Source organism: Bos indicus x Bos taurus, chromosome 29 (genome assembly GCF_003369695.1).
Source record: "Bos indicus x Bos taurus breed Angus x Brahman F1 hybrid chromosome 29, Bos_hybrid_MaternalHap_v2.0, whole genome shotgun sequence".
Taxonomy (NCBI): domain Eukaryota; kingdom Metazoa; phylum Chordata; class Mammalia; order Artiodactyla; family Bovidae; genus Bos; species Bos indicus x Bos taurus.
Window position 1 is genome coordinate 13,824,573 of NC_040104.1, and position 19,782 is coordinate 13,844,354.

Sequence of the window (19,782 nt, forward strand, 5' to 3'; positions counted from 1 at the left end):
GCCACTTCCCTGGGGGCTGATTTGGCTGTGCCAAGGGACAGGATGAAGTGTTCAGTTCGATCCCTCTCTGGGAAGCTCCTGATCAAGGAGGAAAGAGCCACGTCCTCTGCTTCATCCCCACTCCACAAGCAGCTCACCTGTAAAGGCATCTGACACCTGAACCAGAATTCAGGGATATAAGGAACCGAGCTCAAGGGTGGAGAGGGGATGAAAGAGGGCCCATAGGGCCAGGGGACCACTGCCTGGGTGCATGCAGCCCCATCCCTGCGGGAAGCCTGTGGGCCTAGAAGTGTGAGGGAGGAGCCCCAGGGAGAAGGCCTGCCTCCCAGCTTCCTGGCCCAGCTTCCTCAGCCAAGCAGTGTTGGGAGTAAGCGGTCTACAGCAGGGCACCTGGCTGCACATTAGCCTTTCCTGGGCAGTTTAAAAAGGAAAACCCACACCAGGACCCCTCCAGGAAATAACTGATCCATTCCATGGGCCGGGTTGAGAACCATGGTGGGGATGCAGGGAGGGCAAGCCAGTCTCTCTCTGGCTGGGGGCCAGGCTTTACCACTCCTGCACACAGGGATGGAAGCAGTCCCTTCCCTCCTCCCCTACAGGCACACTGCTCTCTCCAAGTTGGTCAGTCCCAGGAAGTTTGGGAATGGGGCATGCCCTCCTCATTCCTCAGCCCAGGAGGGAAGGGTCCCTGGTACCAGCTGTCTTTCTCACTCCCTTTCTCCCTATTTGGCACCTGCAGGGAGAAACTAAGCAGCTCCGCAGAAATGGGTTTAGCTGGAGAGGGAGCAATCAAGGCAAGCCAGACTTTTAGCAAATACATTTTATCCGGAAAGAGATAATAAAATAGCGTGCACTTTATTTAAAACCAACCAAGCGCCGATAAAAATATATATATATATATCACTGCAGCTGTGATTCCTTTCAACCTCAACAGTAAGAACTGGGCATTTCTTCACTCTTCACATCGTGTGCAGGGCCTGGCAGAGGAAGCCACCCACCTCCACCAGAGCCTTGGAGGAAGAAATGAGTGGCCCCCACAGTGGGGCCATCTCAGCTGCAGGGCATGAGAAGGGGCCGTGTGGTGCATCTCTGTTGTCTGTGCTGTGCTCCTCCTGGGCCGCTGATCAGCGACTCCTCAGTGGCAGTGACGGAGAGAGAGATGGAGAACCGCCTGGAGCTGTGCAGACAGGAAGATGAGTCCTCTTTCCTCCTTCGGGGTCTCTGAAACCCCCACGGGGGATCCCATCGCAGGGTCCTACTTGCAGGCACAAGCCTGCAAAGCAGTCATCTTTTGCTCTGGCTGAAGGGGAATCAAGAATCCGAGAGGAACCACTTTCCTCTTGACACAAAGCAGCCACAGGGCAGTTTCTTACATACAGTATGGCAGCAGCGGGCAAACGGAGGACCCCACTGGCTCGGATTAAGGCACTTGTAACAGACTCAAGGTACGTTCCAGCCCCGGCCCCAGGTGGGAACTTCCTCACTTCTGTTTGCCCTCAGGCCCCATAGGCCCTGCCTCTCCCCACCACCGGGCAATGAAAGGGACAGGAGCACGCCTTGAGGGACCGGGGTTTGGTTGGAGTACAGGGCTGGGAGGAGAAGACAAACAAGGATGGAAGGAGGGGACTTGGCAAAGGGGGAGGTAGAGAAGGACAGGAGGGAAAGAGCACTGGAGGAAGGCAAGTCGTGGCTGAGTCATGGAGGCCACTGGCAGTGATCGGGGTGCTCGCTGAGAGCAGGTGCAGAAGCTGGCAGGAGCCCCCCGCCAACCACCTGCTCTGCTAAGACAGGCTGGGAGCAGAGAAAGAGTGGGGAGAACCAAGCCCAAACCAGAGAACCTCAGAGGACAGGGCCCCTGAGGACAAGTCGGGGCATGGTCTTCCTCTCTCGGCTAAGGGGTCTGCAGAGAGAAAGGTCTGAAAGATTCAGAGACAGGGCAAGAAAGAGGCAGGGGGCTGGAAGGAGGGTTGTGTGACCCAGAAGCAGCTGGGCTCTTTGGTATGATGCAGGGGGTGGCGTCCGACGACCCTCTCACTCCTCCTCCACGTTCCGGGGCCCCTTGACCGCTCGCCTCTGCCGCCAGCGCAGCTCCTCCACCTGGCGTTCCAGACCCCGAACCTTGGCCTCCAGCTGGGCCCCCGAGGCGCGGGTGCCAGTGAGCCGGCTCAGCAGGGCGTAGAGGGTCAGCAAGGCCAGGAGAAGCAGCGCCCGGGTGGAGGGGTCGGGCACGGACCTCACCAGGGCCACAAAGGCAGCCAGGACGAGGGCAAGCTTCAGGCCCCACAGGATCCGCCCCAGCAAGGCCAAGACCAAGCCGAGGAGCACTGACAGCAGCCAATAGGCAACCAGGGCACCTGCTCCCCACAGCAGGAAGGTCTGGACTTGGCCGGGGCTGAGCTTCAGGCCCTGGGTGAGGTGATCTCCTGGAAGGAGAGAGAGTCATAGAATCAGCCACCCTGGCATGGTGAAGGGAGTGGGGGGAGCTGGCAAGGACCAATAAAAAGGGGAAGAGCCAAACCCCCTTAGCCAAGGAAAAATCCTTTCCCCTCAGGTCATGGAGCTTAAATCCCAGCATCGGGTCCAGCTGACTGAGGGCAGACTCCTTCCCTTGGCTGAGTCCATTGCATCTGTGAAATGGGAGTGAGCCACTGTGGGTGCTGGTTAGAAAAGACGCTACGGCTTAGTGTGATGCCACAGTTAGTAGCCTGCTCTTAGGTTGCCTCTGGAGAGACCTGGGAGGAGTTAAACAGCTAGGGAAAAGTCTAGACTTTGAAAAGATAAACTCTCACAAACAGGAAGTGACACGTTAATCTCCAGCTGACCTAACCAGTTCTCTGCCACTCACCTTCTAGCCCCAAGGCGTTCAGCAACTGAGCAGCGATCCCAGACAGTGCGAAGAAGGCCACAGAAATGGCTGACGAGATGGCCCACATTATCTGCGCCAAGGTCTGTGGGAAGAGGAGGGCACAAGATGAGTCCATAATTAATGATGTTCTTCCTCTCTGAGCCTCACCACCACCAGCCAGGAACGCCTCCACCTGCTTCTCGTCCTGGCCGAGGGGTCCCTTCCACAGCCACCTTCCAGTGCATGGGGACAGGCCATTTCTCCTTCCTGAGCTGGAACCCATGACACTGGGGCCCTAATTCAACTGATGTGCTCAAATACTTTGGTGGTGGTAGTGGGTGAATGTGGATGTGTGGGAGAATCATCAAATCCCTGAAGCAGTCACCCTGTAAAATTTGGTGGGGGGTCCTCCTAGCCTCCCAAGGATTGAAGGTCTGGGAAGCAGCATCCCTGACGGGCTAGGCTGTTTCAGTGACAATGAAGTCAATCGGCTCTTCTGTATTATGGATCTTATAAATGGTAAGATCTTTGTTTCAGGTATTCAATAAGACCTATCAAAAGTATATGGCAACATGCTTGGGATGCCACTGGGTAGAAGAGACAGCCCTGCCTTAAGGCCCTGAGTCATCCCCACTCCCGCCTCTCCAGGTAAAAGTATGGACTCAGGTCTTGATATTTGGCCAATTTAAGACTTAAGGTCAGATTTAGACCAAAGTCAGACACATCGTCACCAGTGACATAGGTTTACAAAGATGGCTCATTTCCCAGTCTTTCTGGCAAGAAAAGGCAGGGATAAGGGAAAGATGGGGGTGGAGCTAAACGCTCTGGGGTAGGAATGAAACAAAGGGGGTGCAAGAGGCAGGGGCTGTCTGGCTTCATTCCGTGGAACTGGGGGGCTATCTGCCCCACGGATTATGATACAGAGGATGTGGAGTCAAGACAGGTGGCCGTGAACAACGGCTCCTCTGTCCTTAACATGTGTGGTCACAGCAGGGAACACTCTCTTTACCTCGGAAACCAGGTGCATGGTTTCTGCCCCAATCCAGGTATCCAAGGTTCCCCGCACAGAGCTACCGATCTGGCTCAAGAGATCAACTGGGGCCTCCCTCTTCTGCTGGCCCGGCGTCACAAAGTCTCGATGTGACTGGGAAGACGCTGAGTGCAGGAGCAGGAGGGCCATGAGCACCATCAGGACAACTTTGAACAGATACTTGCCCCATGGCGAACCGCTGCCTAAGCCTGCCATGGCTGGATCTGTCAGGGTTGAGAAGCATGGTATGAGTGAGGGCCCGAACTGGCAGAGAAACCCACTGTCCTGAGTGCGACTTGCCCCAGCACCCTCCTCCACCCCTCCCTGTTAGTTGAAACGCAGAACTGAGACTTTCAGCCTCAGCTGGGTACAACCATCTGATTCACAGGTTCCTCTTTCAAGTTCTTTACTGTTTGCATATTAATAAACCAGTAAGTATACGTCAGCGCCTTAAGGTGGATGAGAAGATCTCTCTGAGGCTTACTCCAGTTCTAAAAACCTGAAGGCCTGCCTTTGTGTATTAGGTGCTTTGGGCATTAAAGAAAAAAAAAAAAAAAAATATATATATATATATATATAAGACTATAAAGCTTTGTCCCCAAGGAAGTTATAATCTACTTTAGATAAAGCTAATACATATATTTTACAAACTTAAAAATTGCACTCAAATAGGATTACCACTGCGTAAAGATGTAAAGAAACATGCTTGGTTGGGTGCTCAAATACACAAGAACACACTGTACACAGGCCATCTGTTCTGCAGGAGTATCACGTGAGATGGTCCTTATCCTCCTCACCACTATGGGTAGAGAAGAGACTGAGACTTAGGACTTTGTCATCCACCCAAGGTCACTGGGGCTAAGGAGAAAGGCCAGGATTTGGACCTAAACTTCTGCTTCCAAATTATAGAAGTGAAGGTGGATCACAACTGTGGTTGCTCACTGGAAACATCTGGAAGCTTCACAAACTATTGATGCCTCTGCCCTAAAGACAGGAGGTTCTGATGTCACGGTGAGTATGGCCCCGGCTTAGACCTCCAAAAGCCCCCCAGAGGATTCCACTGTGCAAAGTCAAGATCCACTCACACTGAATGACCTCAACTCCCCAGCCCCCAACGGAGGCAAAGAGTTAAAGCACAACTTTTAAGGAACAATATTATTAATAATAAAAAGTTAACCATGGGCCACCTATCTCATTTAATCCTCACTACAACCCATTAGGTAGGTACTGTTCTTATCCCCCATTTAACTGATGAAGAAACTGAGGAAGGATAAGTAGTAAGTAGGTGAGCCAGAATTTGAATTCAGGTATACCTGACATCAGGCTTCCCTGGTGGCTCAGCGGGAAAGAATCTGCCTGCAGTGCAGGAGACAAGGAGACACCGATTTGATCCCTAGGTTGGGAAGATCCCCTGGAGGCGGGCATGTCAACTCACTCCAGTATTCTTTCCGGGAGAATCCCATGGACAGAGCAGCATGGCGGGCTACAGTCCGTGGGGTCACAAAGAGTTGGACACTGAAGCAACTCAGCATGCATGCACGTGACATCAGCACCCTCACATATACCACCGTGCTGTATCCTCTCCAACTCAAATCTCACAAGTGATTGGAAAGTCACCCAAGAGATTATTCATGAGCTAAAATAGACTTGGCATCTACCAGTCCACTCCATGAATTACTGGTGATAATTCAGTTAACTGCTTTGTGTCTTATGCTCTGATCTCCTCTGTAATGTGATGCTGTAGGCAAGTTAAGACCCAACAAGTATCAACTCATTGAAGTACCAGTGGATTTAGCCAAGAAAAACATTTTCAGTTCCAACTTCTATTTGCTACCGTGCTTGAGAAAAGTCAAACAGCACCGGCAAATTCCCTGTTCTCTTCCAGGCTCAGAAATGAACCTGCAGCTCCTGGGAGTGTCAGAGATTTAGACTTGAGGAGCAGAGGCTTAGCCAGGCCCCTGAGGCAGGAGCAGTCAGGTGTTTGAAGTTTTTGTAGCTACCAGGGCCCTCAGGTAGTCAGCCAGAAATCAAGGAGGAGAAGATATTCTCGTTTTTGTTTAGTGGGAAGGAGGGTCCAAGAACCAGTTATAAAAATATCACATTTGGGGCACTTTCTGGCACAGAACAGTTGCTCTAAATCCCTCCTGAGACCTGTAGGATCAGGCAGGCTGCAAAACAGACAGTTCAGAGGGAACAACCTCAGGTTGGGAAGTCTTCTACTCTTCTTCTGGCACAAATCAAGAACCAGATGGTTCCTGCCTGCCCGTGGTCAGAGATGAGGAAAGCACAGGTCAGTTCCTGGTCTATCTGGGTCATGACTGCACTGGGGACGTAACGAGCAGGGATGCTATCTTGGGTTGGATTCTATATCCAAGGACCTCCACCCAGAGGGATCCGATGACTTCTCCTATCTTGAAGGTCAAGGTGACGTGAATTGCTCCCCACCCCCACCCCCAAATGGAAGTCTCCTGCGTTCTGTGCCAGCCTCAACCTTCAGGCAGCCATTTGCTTCAGTCCAGGGGAGTTGTGTGTGCTCAATCGCTCAGTCGGGTCTGACTCTTTGCAACCTCATGGACTGTAGCCCGCCAGGCTCCTCTGTCCATGGGATTCTCCAGGCAAGAATACTGGATCGGGTTGCCATTTCCTCCTCCACAGGTTCTTCCTGACCCAGGGATCAGACCCGGAGCTCCTACATCTCCTGCATTGGCAGGTGTTTTCCTTACCACTGAGCCACCCGGAAATCTAAGGAAACTAGGGGGACCTTGAAATAAACTCTCCACAGTGAGGCTGGCATTGCCTGCCAGTCAACCTTCGGAAATGTACCAGCAACCAAATCTAACCCGATTCCGGAGTGAGCCCTTCGCAGATAAGAAAGCTACTCCCTTTCTTCAAAGGTTTCCCTGGTGGCTCAGATGGTAAAGAATCTGCGTGCAATGTAGGAGACCTGGGTTCGATCCCGGTTGGGAAGATTCCCCTGGAAAAGGGACTGGCTACCCACTCCAGTATTCTTGCCTGGAGAATCCCATGGACAGAGGAGTCTGGCAGGCTACAGTCCATAGGGTCACAAAGAGTTGGACAAGACTAACACTTTTACTTTTCCCTTTCTCTTCAAATTGTTTTCTTTAACAGGATTCCTCCTCATTTCTCCTTCAGCAAGGGTCTAACCCATCGCCATGATACCTCCTCACTTCATCCCAACCAAATACTTTTGATAAAAAGAAGCCATGGGAGTCAGGGGCTGCAGCAGCCATGAGCTCTGAGAGGAAGGATGTCTTAAATGTCTCAGCAAATAGCAGGCACTCAACAACAACAAATTGTGTGCGTGTGTGTGTGTGTGTTGCTTGATAATTTACAAAGTGCTTGTTCTTTCACCATCACATTTAAGTCCACAACAATCTTATAAGATACTGTTATTTCTCCACATTTACTCAGAAAACTATGGCTTAGAGAGATCAAGTGTTGTTCAAGTTCACACAGCAGGACGGGGACCTAACTCCAGAACCCAGGGTCTAAACCTTGCCCTTTTGCTCCTTCCACATCCCACCCACCCTGCCTCATTAAGACATGGTTGCTGCCCTCAAGGAGCTTAAGGTTCTGCCCCAAATCAACCACCTCACAGACAGAGGGCACCCAGATTCCCACAAGGAGACCACCCACCAGATGATGACCCACCTGCTGGACTCACAGGTCATGGTTCTGCAGCAAAAAGCTGGGACTAGACCTGCCACTTTTGTTTAGGCGGCAGCAATATGGCTTGGGCAGGGACAGGCTGAACTGGGGAAACTGCTTCATTTAACTGTGGTAGTGAGAAGGAAATGGCAACCACCTCCAGTGTTCTTGCCTGGAGAATCCCAGGGACGGGGGAGCCTGGTGGGCTGCCGTCTATGGGGTCGCACAGAGTCGGACACGACTGAAGCGACTTAGCAGCAGCAGGAGCAGTGAGAAGACACTATATGTTTAGCTGTGGTTTGCTAAGAGGGTAGGGTAGGGCGGTCCCCAGGCTCCCTGCCAAGGCTCCTTCCTCCTGTCGCTTCCTCTCGCACTATAAATCACAACACAGCAGGAGGGGCAGCTGATTTTGTGCCTTCTGCCGGTCCTGATTTCCCCATCACTGTAGAAACTGCCCCCATGGAGAAGCAGTTCTCAATTGTGGTTGCCATGAAAAGGGCTTGAGCCTCCTCAATCTGGAGTGTCTGTCCCACCTGCACCCTCCAGCCCCCAGGGCTTCTTTACTCGGACTCTCCCCAGAGTCAGGTTCAGGCTTTTGTTTTCAGAGCTCCTTGGGGATTTCTGATGCATAACAGGACAACTGCCACAAATGATCAGCAGCACAGGGGAAAGTCTACTGTTCGGGCAAAGCCGCCCAAATTCAGCAGTGTACAAAGCACTCTAGACTTTCCTGTCCCAGGTTCAGTTCTGCCACACACTAGAAGCCACTACTGAACTCCCCTGGCAGTCTAGTGGTTAACACTCCATGCTTCCAGTGGAGGGGGTGTGGGCTCAATCCCTGACCAGGGAACTAAGATCCCACATGCACTGCCGCGCGGCCAAAAAAAATAAAATTTAGAAGCCACTACCTTCTACCTTATTACTTAACTGTCTGAGTTTCAGTCTCCTCAAATCTAAAATGGGATCAAATGAGGTTAAGAGTTAATGCAAGTAGTTAACATGTTTCTACAAGAACTTTGTAAACTATAAACATCTATAGGAAAGTTGTAGCCCACAAATTGCCAATATACCACTCATTGCACTGTAGCATAATTTAGCAGTTTTTATGCCTGCCTTCCCCAAAAGACTTTGAGCACCTCCCCTTCACACTTGATAGCTAACCTTCCTTGGAATTCCCAGTGCCTAGCACAGAACAATGACTAATAAATGCTTGTTAAATGAGTGTCAAGAAGCCCAAGAAGCGGTGAGAATGACAACGGAGAGCCATGGAGAGGTACGGAGAGGACTATTTTAAAGTTGATCCAAATATGCAGCGGCCACTCGAAAAGCACAGCTGCGTGGAAAAGAAGCTCCTAAACCGGGTGAAGCTGCTACTCGGGAGTATGAAGTCAGCGTCCCGGCAGGTGGGGGCAGCCCCCGCTAAACCCCTAACAGCTGCTGCCCAGCAACTGTTTGGGGGCAGGGCGACGAGCAAAGGGGCAGCTTCCCATGCGCACGGCGCTTTCCCCAGGGCCCGGCCTTCCCGAGACAGGGTGTCAGTGGCATGCTTGTGCTATTTCGAACAGCGTGTCCCTTGCCAAGGCTGCTGAGTGACGTCGCCGGCAAGGGACGCGGCGCGGCCCAGGGGTTCGGGGTACCCCCAAACGGCTCGGAGCGAAGCCGCGGGAGGTCGAGTCGTAGGCGGGAGTTGGGGTCGAGGGGCTCAGCGCTGGCCTGGTCCCGCAAACCTGACAGCCGCGTGTCCTCGACCGGACCTTGGAGCAGCACCGCGAACTCTTCTCCCCGGAAACGCGCACCTCCCCTGTTACTTAGTAACGACGCCCCCTGTTGCATAGCAACGAGGATCCGGGTCCACTGTTAAGACTGCCCGCCGCGCGACTTCGGACCCCTCCCCACAGGCGCTCGTCAGGCCTCGCGGCCGCCGGACTCACACCTGCAGCGGCCGCCGCCACCCAGTCCCGCGTGCAGCCCCCGAGTCCCGGTCTCAGCCTGCACTCACCGGGCTCTGGCCACCGCTGCTCTTCACGTGCGACTTCACTAAAACGCGGCACTACACCCGCGCCTCAACTCTGGGGCGTTGGTTTATCGTCTGCGCACGCGCAAGGCGGGACGTGCCCGGACCTGCGGGCCGCCCAAAAAGCCCAAAGTCCGGTGCCGGTCAGCGCATGCGCTCTACTCTCCGCTTGCGTATTTATCCCAGGCATTCCCACCGGGAGAATAATGGAGTCGGAAGTTCGAGCTGGAAACGGAAGTCTCTGGCAGGAAAGGGGAAAGTGACTATATCTGGACTATAGAGTGGGTAAACTTCATTTTTTAATTTGGAATGGAAGCTTATCTGCCTCTTAAAAAAACAAAAACAAAAACCCCTTGGCATTTCGGGCATTGTAGTTCTCCAGCTATGTGAGGCCTCCTGAGGCATTGTGGGAAATGTAGTTCTAAGAAAGAGGAGCCTGAGCGCACCTGGTCTTTTGAGAAAATTTTTCGCGCTTAAAAGACACAAAGGGGAAAGGGTGTTAGAGGAGCAGTAAGAGGCGCTCAACCGGGAAAATGCATCCTTTCCCTCTGAGATCATTTCCACTCCTTAACTCTGCAGATGGTTCCTAAATGTTCTCTCAGTTTTAGAGAGGGAAGGGCACTAACTTCCAGACCCATTTCAGTCAAAAAGGCAGCATTGTGAGGGAGAACGCCGCGGGATTTGGAATGAAGAGGTCTTTTGCCTGCTCTGTTATTCTGGCAGGTCACTTCATCTCTCTGGATGTCCTTATTTCAACTTTACTATTGTTTGAAAGAAAACTGTAGGCTTGAAATGGAGTCACTTATTGTAAGGACAAGTCCCTAATCCGGGAATTAATACCTGTCGTAGCTTAAATTTCAACGTCATTCAGAAATGTAGTCTTAACAAGTTAGGAATTTTTTGGTCAGCACCAATGAGGCCATCTGTCACACGGGGTCTCTGTTGTCCCCAAAGGAAACTGAAATAATCTGCCATATAGATCCCTTCCATTCCCCATAAAATATGTTACCTATGGCTGCAATGCGGGAGAACTGGGTTCGATCCCTGGGTTGGGAAGATCCCCCAGAGAATGGAAAGGCTACCCACTGTAGTACTCTGGCCTGGAAAATTCCATGGACTGTATAGTCCATGGGGATAGCAAAGAGTTGGACAGGACTACACGACTTTCCACTTTCATTTTCATGCCTAAAGTAATCTTTTCTTCTGTTTATGGATTTCATGTCCTGCGTTTGAAAACCTTTCCTTTACTATAGCTCTTTGGAGATATGGGATGCTGCCTAATTTATGAATCTTCTATAACTAATTAGATATTTGAAATGTATTTGGCTGAATTTTGTTTTTTAATTCTATAAAGTACTAAAAGTGTTCCAGTGAGAAAAAGGAAAAAGTTTTCTTTTTTTCTCTTGCCCTTTTCTGAGCACTTTTTTTACTTTGAATGTTCCTGTCTGTAGTCAGTGCATGCATGCAATGCAAAATTCGTTCAGTCCTTTTGGTTGGAACTCTTTGCGACCCTGTGGGTCATAGCCCTATGGGCTCCTCTGTCCATGGGATTTTCCAGGCAAGAATCCTGGAGTGGATTGCAATTTTCTCCTCCAGGGGAACTTCCTGACCCAGGGATAAAACCTGGGTCTCCTGCATGGCAGCCAGATTCTTTACCAACTGAGTCACCAGGGGAAGGCTCCAGGAAAGACAATGGACCCAACTAACAGGCTGCTTGACTCCAGTCTATACCTGTTTTTGAAACAGCGCAAGAGGAAAAAGAATATAAGATCCTTACACCTTTGTTCTTTGTCACTGACCCTTGACTCTGTGCCCTCACCTATATAATCCTCTGATTTCTGGAGGAAGGGAGGCCCAGTGCCTGAGGCAGGAGCCTGCTGTGTCTCCCTTCCTCCACCTGAGGATTGAAGCCACCTTTCTATTTCTTCCAAACCTTGTCTCCATATTTTATTTGGCTTCAGTGGGCAGAGAAAGCCAAGATTTTTGGACTACATCAGAAGATCTTAACATACATCTTCACTTCTTAGCAGGTATGGAGATTCAAGGAAATAAGTGGAGTGAACTTTTTCTGATTAAGTAAGTGGAGTTTTTTGTTTTTTAAATTTAAGTTGCTGTCCAAATGCTTTTATGTAGGTAAGTTCCCCTTTGATGTTCCTGAAACAGTTCTGAAACTCAATACTCTAAAACAAAAATCTATTTTTCCCCTCTCTGGGAGAAGGCAATGGCCTCCCACTCCAGTACTCTTGCCTGGAAAAATCCCATGGTTGGAGGAACCTGGTAGGCTGCAGTCCATGGGGTCACTGAGGGTCAGACACGACTGAGCGACTTCACTTTCACTTTTCACTTTCATGCATTGGAGAAGGAAATGGCAACCCACTCCAGTGGTCTTGCCTGGAGAATCCCAAGGATGGGGGAGCCTCGTGGGCTGCTGTCTATGGGGTCGCACAGAGTCAGACACGACTGAAGTGACTTAGCAGCAGCTTCCATAGCTCTGAGAAACTACTCCCAAGAGGTAGGGGAGAGGCCAGTATATCTGTAACTTTGGTAAGTGGTGTGTGCAATCCAGCATACATCTTGGAAGAAGGTTACTGCTAGTCGAGAGGAACAGGTATCTCAGTTCATTATTTTAATGCTTTTCTAAGTATGGGAAAATGCAAGAATTGGGGTTCACAAAAATGTTCCTATCATATCTAGCTATCTAAGGGTCTGTTTTGCCTGTTTTCTCAAAGCACAGTGGTTCACCCTGTTCTTCATCCTGAATTTCTTTCAGGGTGTATTGTAGGTCAGTGCTGAGGACTTACTCTAGAAGATTTGTGAAACTGGATGGTGAGTGACATTCCTTGTTTTACAGTGCCACCTTGTGGTCCTAAATTTAACCAAGGTTTGGGAGGTATTTCATAACCAAATTGTCCCATGGTGCCAGGAAGGCTTATTCCTAGGTCAGGAGAGGATTCCCTTGATATGCCACTCAGTGCATTATTAATGTCCCTGTTAATAGTAGCGTAAAAGTATCTGAACCACTTGTCTCACTAGTCTGCTATGTTTCAGGAAATGATTCCCTTTTGTTGCCTCTTCCCATGTCTGCTGCTGCTGCTGCTAAGTCGCTTCAGTCGTGTCTGACTCTGTGCGACCCCATAGACAGCAGCCCATCAGGCTCCCCCGTCCCTGGGATTTTCCAGGCAAGAACACTGGAGTGGGTTGCCATTTCCATTACACTATTGTTCACTCGCTAAGTGGTGTCTGATTCTTTGTGACCCCATGAACTGCAGCATGCCAGGCTTCTCTGTCCAGAGTTACATTATTACAATTATTTTAATTTTATATAGAACTATATATTTGGCCGGGGCTTCCCTGGTGGTTCAGTGGGAAATAATCTGCCTGCCAATGCAAGTGACTCAGGAGAGCCAGGTTCAATTCCTGGGTTGAGAATATCTCCTGGAGAAGGAAATGGCAACCCTCTCCAATATTCTTGCCTGGAGAATTCATGGACAGAGGAGCCTGGCACACTGAGTCTATGGAGTCAAAAGGAGTCAGACACAACTTAGGGACTAAACAGCTGTATATTTGGTTGACTGTTTCAAGCTGCTTGGTCATCAAAATATTTGTCAGAATCTCAGTAGCACTTTGGGTAATGTGAAAAACAACAATCTTGTAGAGTAAGCAGAATACAGGTAGTACAGTTAGTAGTAAGGATTTTTTTAATTTATTTATTTGCCTGCACCGAGTCTTAGTTGTGGAGTGAGGGATCTTTAGTTTCGGCATACAAATTCTTAGTTGCAGCATGTGGGGTCTAGGTCCCCAACCAGAAACAGAACCCTGGCCCTCTGCATTGAAAGTGTGGAGTCTTAGCTACTGGACCATCAGGGAAGTCCCTTAAGTTAGCATTTAAACCAAGAACCTCCATTGGATGTGAGCCCTGGTCACCTGACCCATCTGTTCCATACCAATTGCTATCTTTAAAGGTAATGATAAGTTGACGTTGTTCATAAGGCACTCTGCCCAATTTCCTAATGTTATTAAGCTCCTTATCTCTAGTATAATTTAATTGTTCCCACCATAAGGAAGCCTTTAAATTTAAATGACTATAGCCTGGTATTAACAATATAAATCCATCCCATAATTGAGGGATGGTCTCTCCCAGTAAGCAGGAGGTTATGATTTTTGACTAACATTTAGCTCATTGTTCTGATTGAGCTTGAGTGATTAACTTTTAAAGAAAAATTGTATTTATGGCCAGGGGCAGAGCTGGTATGATTGATTAGCCAAGTGAGGGAGTCCCATCTAGTAATATCAATAAGGACTTGAACAGAACTATATAACTTTTTTCTTCTAGAATAAATTTCCTAAGGGCCATCCAAGCAAGCCTTGGAGTGGAAAAAATTCACCAAGGTAAACCAAAAGTACTGAACATGGGTAATTGACCATAAATACAACAATTGGATTGATTTTTAAACTCTGCATAGGATTTGTGTATCCATGATAGAAACCAAGAAAACACTATAAATGATCACACAGGTCAGGCCCAGCATCTTGGAATAGCTGTTCACTTCTCATGTCATCTTCTTCTCATCCTGGTGTGGGTATTCTTTTAAGGTGATATTGAGGTCAGCAGTCCTATCTTTAGACCAGTCTGGAACAGGGGCCCTTTTTAAAGTGGGAGGAATGAATGCAGGAGTTAATTCTCTTTGGTTTCACTGCACATGAGCTAGTTAAGAATATGATAAAAATCCTTTCATCTAGGTTTGGAGACAGTTCTTTAAATGATGTCTTTTCCAGTTTGAAATCTCCTTGTTTCAGGTCATGGCACATCTGATCTTCATCCAAAGATAGATTACTAGGGTAAACATCAGAATCAATTTTAGACTGTCCTTTGAATAGTTCATTAAACCTTACAATAATGCAAATTGGTAAAAAGGAGTCATCTGGGAAGTAAGTCTTAGGCAGTAAATACCAAAACTCAAAGACAACTAACAGCACTAGAACTTAATATCTACAAAGGTATATTACTGAAACATAATTTTTCTTTTGAAAACTATCCTTGTCGCTACAAAATATAGCCAGATTAAGACTAATTTGCTTGCAAAATGAGTCCAGTTTCAATAAACTTAACCTGATTATATATATAAGTATAATTGACCATATATGCTTAAAACTCAGAATTTTGGGGTTCCATCAAGATCATGGCAAATAGAAAGGGAAAAGTGGAAACAGTGACAGGTTTTATTTTGGGGGGCTCTAAAATCACTTCAGACAGTGACTGCAGCCATGAAATTAAAAGATGCTTTCTCCTTGGAAGAAAAGCTATGACCAACATAGACAGCATATTAAAAAGCAGAGACATCACTTTGCCAACAAAGGCCCATATAGTCAAAGCTATGGTTTTTCCAGTAGTCATGTACATATTTGAGAGTTGGACCACAAAGAAGGCTGAGTGCCAAAGAACTGATGCTTTTGAACTGTGGTGCTGGAGAAGACTCTTCAGAGTCCCTTGGACTGCAAGGAGGTCAAACCAGTCAGTCCTAAAGGAAATCAGTCCTGAATAGTCATTGGAAAGACTGATGCTGAAGCTGAAACTCCAGTACTTTGACCACCAGATGCTAAGAGCTGACTCATTGGAAAAGGCCCAGATACTGGGAAAAATTGAAGGCAAAAGGAGAAGTGGGTAGGAGACGATGAGATGGTTAAATAGCATCACGGACTCAGTGGACATGAGTTTGAGCAAACTCGAGGAGATAGTAAAGAACAGGGGAGCCTGGTGTGCCTCAGTCCATGGGGTCACAAAGAGTCAAACATGACTTAGCTACTGAACAGCAACAAACGCTCTTTTAAATTGGTTTTGCTAGAACTTTTCATAAGGATTCTCAGGTTTGAACTATAAAAGGTTTCTCAAGGCCAGGAAAGTCATGCTAAGGACTGGCCATCAGATTCTGTTTGAGATACCTATAAATTTGGGTGAATAACTCTCTTCTTGAGGATCCAAAATGTCTTGAGGTTCTTGAACCTGCTGGGAAATGGCTTGAATTATTCACCTGATAAGGTTACAAGGTACCAGACTATTTTTTTCAAGAAGTTAATGGCTCCATAAAGTCAGTCTTAGTTCCTTAATGCTGTCTTGTCTTATCTGAGTCTATGCACATCTCTCAATTATAACATTCCAATCAAAGCCTTGAGAGTATAACCAATGTTTCCAATTGTGTGCTGTTGTAAGGAGAATAGGTTCTTACTGAATTTATGCAAATAACAGTATTGCCATGAAAATAAGAATACTCACTAAGAGTTTCCAAATTCTGGAGGGATCAAGTAGAGAGAAAAGATAAATGTTTCAGTTCTGCTTACAAAGATATAATTCATCAGATTGCTGTAAATCACAGTTAGCTTAAGGGGAAAGGTTTCTTTACATCTGGAAAGCAAAGATTAAAATTCAGTAATATTTCAGACAAAAAGCCACACTTGTTAATCTTGATACTTCATAGGTTTGATGCCATCAAGTTTTCCATTAGAATTCTTTTAATTTTTTACCCAGTTCAGCAATATAATCTAAACATTTTCAGAAACCTGTACTTATCAGAAAGCCCTTTCTATGAGTCTTCTTGAAAATGAAGCATTTTTATGAAGCATCAGAGCAAAATAATAATTGTCTATAAATGACAAAAGATTTTAAAGGGCATGGCTAAAGACCTGATTACAATGTAGTTGTCAAAAAAATTTAGTTATTTTTGTGACATAGAATATTAATAACTAGAATTATGACTGATAACATTTTATCAGGACACAGTCAGATTTTAGGCATTTCATATAATTTCCAGAACATTTATGTTAATAACAATTACCCATAGTGGAGAAGGAAATGGCAGTGCACTCCAGTATTCTTGCCTGAAGAATTCCGTGGACAGAGGAGCCTGGCAGGCTACATACAGTCCATGGGGTCCCAAAGAGTCAGACATGACTGAGCAACTAACACAACATACACTATAACCTAAGAAAGTTAACAGTGCTTCCCCTGTAATTTAATATACCAAATAAGCATAATTAACTTATCATCTTTCTTTGAGATGTTTTGGTATCCTCTGAAGAATCCCCAGGTTAGCTAGAGGTCAAAAGAACTTCATTTTAAAATTGGTTTGAGGAAGCTTGTCAAAGATATCAAAAATTTTAGAGACTTCCCTGGTGGTTCAGTGGTTAGGAATCCACATCTCAATTTGGGGGACATGGGTTCAGTCCCATGTCAGTTCCACATGCCGAGGGGCAACTAAGCCCATGTGACACAACTACTGAAACCCATGCACCTGGAGCCCACGCTCCACAATAAGAGAAGCTGCCACAATGAGAGGCCTGGGCACCGCAACCAGAGTGTGGCTGCTACTCACCGCAGCGAGAGAAAGTCCACAGGGAGTAGTGAGGACTCAGTGCAGCCAAAAAATAAATAAGTAAATAAATAATTTTTAAAAAAGGAAAAAAAATTAAACACTTGGTCAAATAGGATCATAGGTCACTATGAAACGATATTTATTTGACTAAGTGACAATTGTTGTTGTTCAGTCGCTAAGTCATGTTCAACTCTGCGACCCCATGGACTGCAGCACGCCAGCCTTCCCGGTCCTTCACTATCTCCCAGAGCTTGCTCCAACTCATGTCCATTGAGTCAGTGATGCCATCCAACCATTTTCATCCTCTGTCACTCCCTTCTCCTGCCCTCAATCAAGTGACAAAAGAATATTTCAGAGGCAAATACAAAAGTTTACAACAGGTTGTTTAAAAGGTAAAGAAACTTGACAATCTGCCATCAAAAGCAGATCAGTATTCCAAGAAAACTTTGTCCCTCTTAACAGAGAGAGAAAAACAAATTCTAATTTTGTACCAGCATATTTTTAATAGTAAAACTCAACCAATTAAGTTAATTCTGATCTTAGCCAGTCCTGCTCACATACAAAACCCTTTTCCTAGAATTTCTTTTCCATAACCTTCTGTAACTTTCTTGTTTTACCTTCAGATTTTGTCCTGTGCTGTCCCTTTTCTCTCTCTGTCTTTAACCTTTTTTAGGACAAAATTATTTCCTTTTCCCTTAACAAAATTCACTTCCTTTCTTTATACTTTATTTTTCCTTTGCATACAAATATATATTTTCCTTATTAATTTTTAAAAGTTTGAGTTATATGTTTTAATTATAATCTTAAACCATTAAAACCTTAATTTCTATTAAAAGTTAAGAAGTAAGCAATTATGAACTAAACTAGCATTCTGTAGAATGACAAACTTATTAGCTATAATTTCTAAAATCATGTACTTTCTTATAGAAAATGTCTCATATTAACTAATAGTCCTAAATATCATTAGTTTCTCTGTAAAAGAATCTTTATATTAATTTGAAGTATATTATTTTATTTGTAAATGACCTGCTGCTGCTAAGTTGCTTCAGTCGTGTCCGACTCTGTGCGACCCCATAGACGGCAGCCCACCAGGCTCCGTTGTCCCTGGGATTCTCCAGGCAAAAACACTGGAGTGGGTTGCCATTTCCTTCTCCAATGCATGAAAGTGAAAAGTGAAAGTGAAGTCGCTCTGTCGTGTCCGACTCTTAGCGACCCCATGGACTGCAGCCTACCAGGCTCCTCCGTCCATGGGATTTTCCAGGCAAGAGTACTGGAGCAAGGTGCCATTGCCTTCTCCAGTAAATGACCTAGATATTCAATAAACTTCTATCATTTAACTTAACTTAGCGAAACTCCAAAGTTTCAAATTACCAAAAGTCTGCAGAAACTATTTTTAAGTAAACATACTGTAAAACATAATTATTCCTAGCTCAGTCAGTAAAGAATCTGCCTGCAATACAGGAGACCCGGGTTCAATTCCTGGGTCGAGAAGATCCCCTGGAGAAGGAAATGGCAACCCACTCCAGTGTTATTGCCCAGAGAATCCCATGGACAGAGGAGCCTGGGAGTCGTGTCCATCCGACACGACTTAGCAACTAAAGAGAGAGAATCTCTTCTCTGACTGCTAGCCTTGTTCCTCTCCTTCAGTGGCAGTTCCTCTTTCCATATTCAAACGTGATCATTCTTCAAATTTAGTGCTTGGTCTTGTTTGTTCATTCCTAAAGAGTTTGCCTAAAAACTCTTATCTCATTTATACTTAATTTACTTGTAAAAATCTCACTATAGCAAGTTATTTTTCTTGCTGACAGATTTTGTAAGAGATAATCAGATCTTATTTAATTATCTGATTTTATTATATTATTTGATTCTCTGATTACAGAGAATCAGATCTCTTTTAACAACCCTACATACAATAAAAGGATTATGTCATCTCAATATTATTCAAATCAAAAGGCTTAAACTTGTTTACCACCAGATATTACTGTAATACTGAATATTTCCCAGATTCATGTGAACCTGAAATCCATTTGGGTTAGTTTCTTTTATATTTCTGAGCATTTATATACGTGCTCAATTTCATTTAAGCCAATTATATAGAGCTCCTTTACAAATTAATTTTGGCGTTACTACCCAGAGGTAGAAATATATCTATAACATATACACAGACATATAGACATACACAGCAAGATATCCCATAGCTTCACTGAAAAGCTTAGTCATTAAAAAATAAAATAAAAACTAAAAACTTAGTCATTAATCAGTTATGACAATATAAAACTCATTTGTTTGTAAGTAAGTGAACAGAATAAGTTAAATTTACTTGCTTGCGTTTAAAAAGGCCTCTTTTCTGTTTTTTCCCCTCTGTCTCAGAAATTGGAGGTGATGTATGTAAGAGTTCCTGAGAGTCGTGGTAGAACATCTTATATCTCAAGGCACAAGGAGAGAAATGCAAGCTCCTCCTAGAAGGACTTTTGTTCCCCTAGGTTCAGAATTTTGAAAAGATGTTTTATCAAACCAATTTCTTTAACTATGCAAAAACCAGTTTTGGAATGTGAAACAACCCCATCTTGGCCATTTCAGGGTGGGGTTTCCTTGAGTTCCCAATTAAATAAATACTTATGGAAGTATTTGTTGGCTCCTCTTTTCTTCTTTTTGGGAAACTCTATTCCCTGTTTCTCAGATGACTATTATATCTACCACTGTGGGCAGGAATCCCTCAGAAGAAATGGAGTAGCCATTATGGTCAACAAGAGTTTGAAATGCAGTACTTGAATGCAATCTCAAAAATGACAGAATGATCTCTGTTCGTTTCCAAGGCAAACCATTCAATATCACAGTAATCCAAGTCTATGCCCCA

At 46.0% G+C, this 19,782-nt stretch overlaps 1 protein-coding gene and 1 long non-coding RNA gene across 2 annotated transcripts; one reads left to right on the forward strand and one right to left on the reverse strand.

The window, feature by feature from the left end:
- Positions 1-832: 832 nt before the first annotated feature.
- On the reverse strand, positions 833-9,718 carry TMEM109 (transmembrane protein 109). The gene is made up of 4 exons (XM_027532852.1): positions 9,544-9,718; positions 3,855-4,099; positions 2,846-2,948; positions 833-2,423 (listed from the first exon to the last, which is right to left on the reverse strand). Exons 2-4 carry the CDS (start codon positions 4,089-4,091, stop codon positions 2,032-2,034), a joined length of 732 nt encoding a protein of 243 aa, XP_027388653.1. The 5' UTR covers positions 4,092-4,099; positions 9,544-9,718; the 3' UTR covers positions 833-2,031.
- Positions 9,714-19,552, forward strand: LOC113886537. Its single transcript, XR_003509462.1, has 4 exons — positions 9,714-9,839; positions 11,589-11,634; positions 12,329-12,384; positions 19,296-19,552. It is a non-coding gene; the product is annotated as an uncharacterized LOC113886537 (long non-coding RNA).
- Positions 19,553-19,782: the final 230 nt, after the last annotated feature.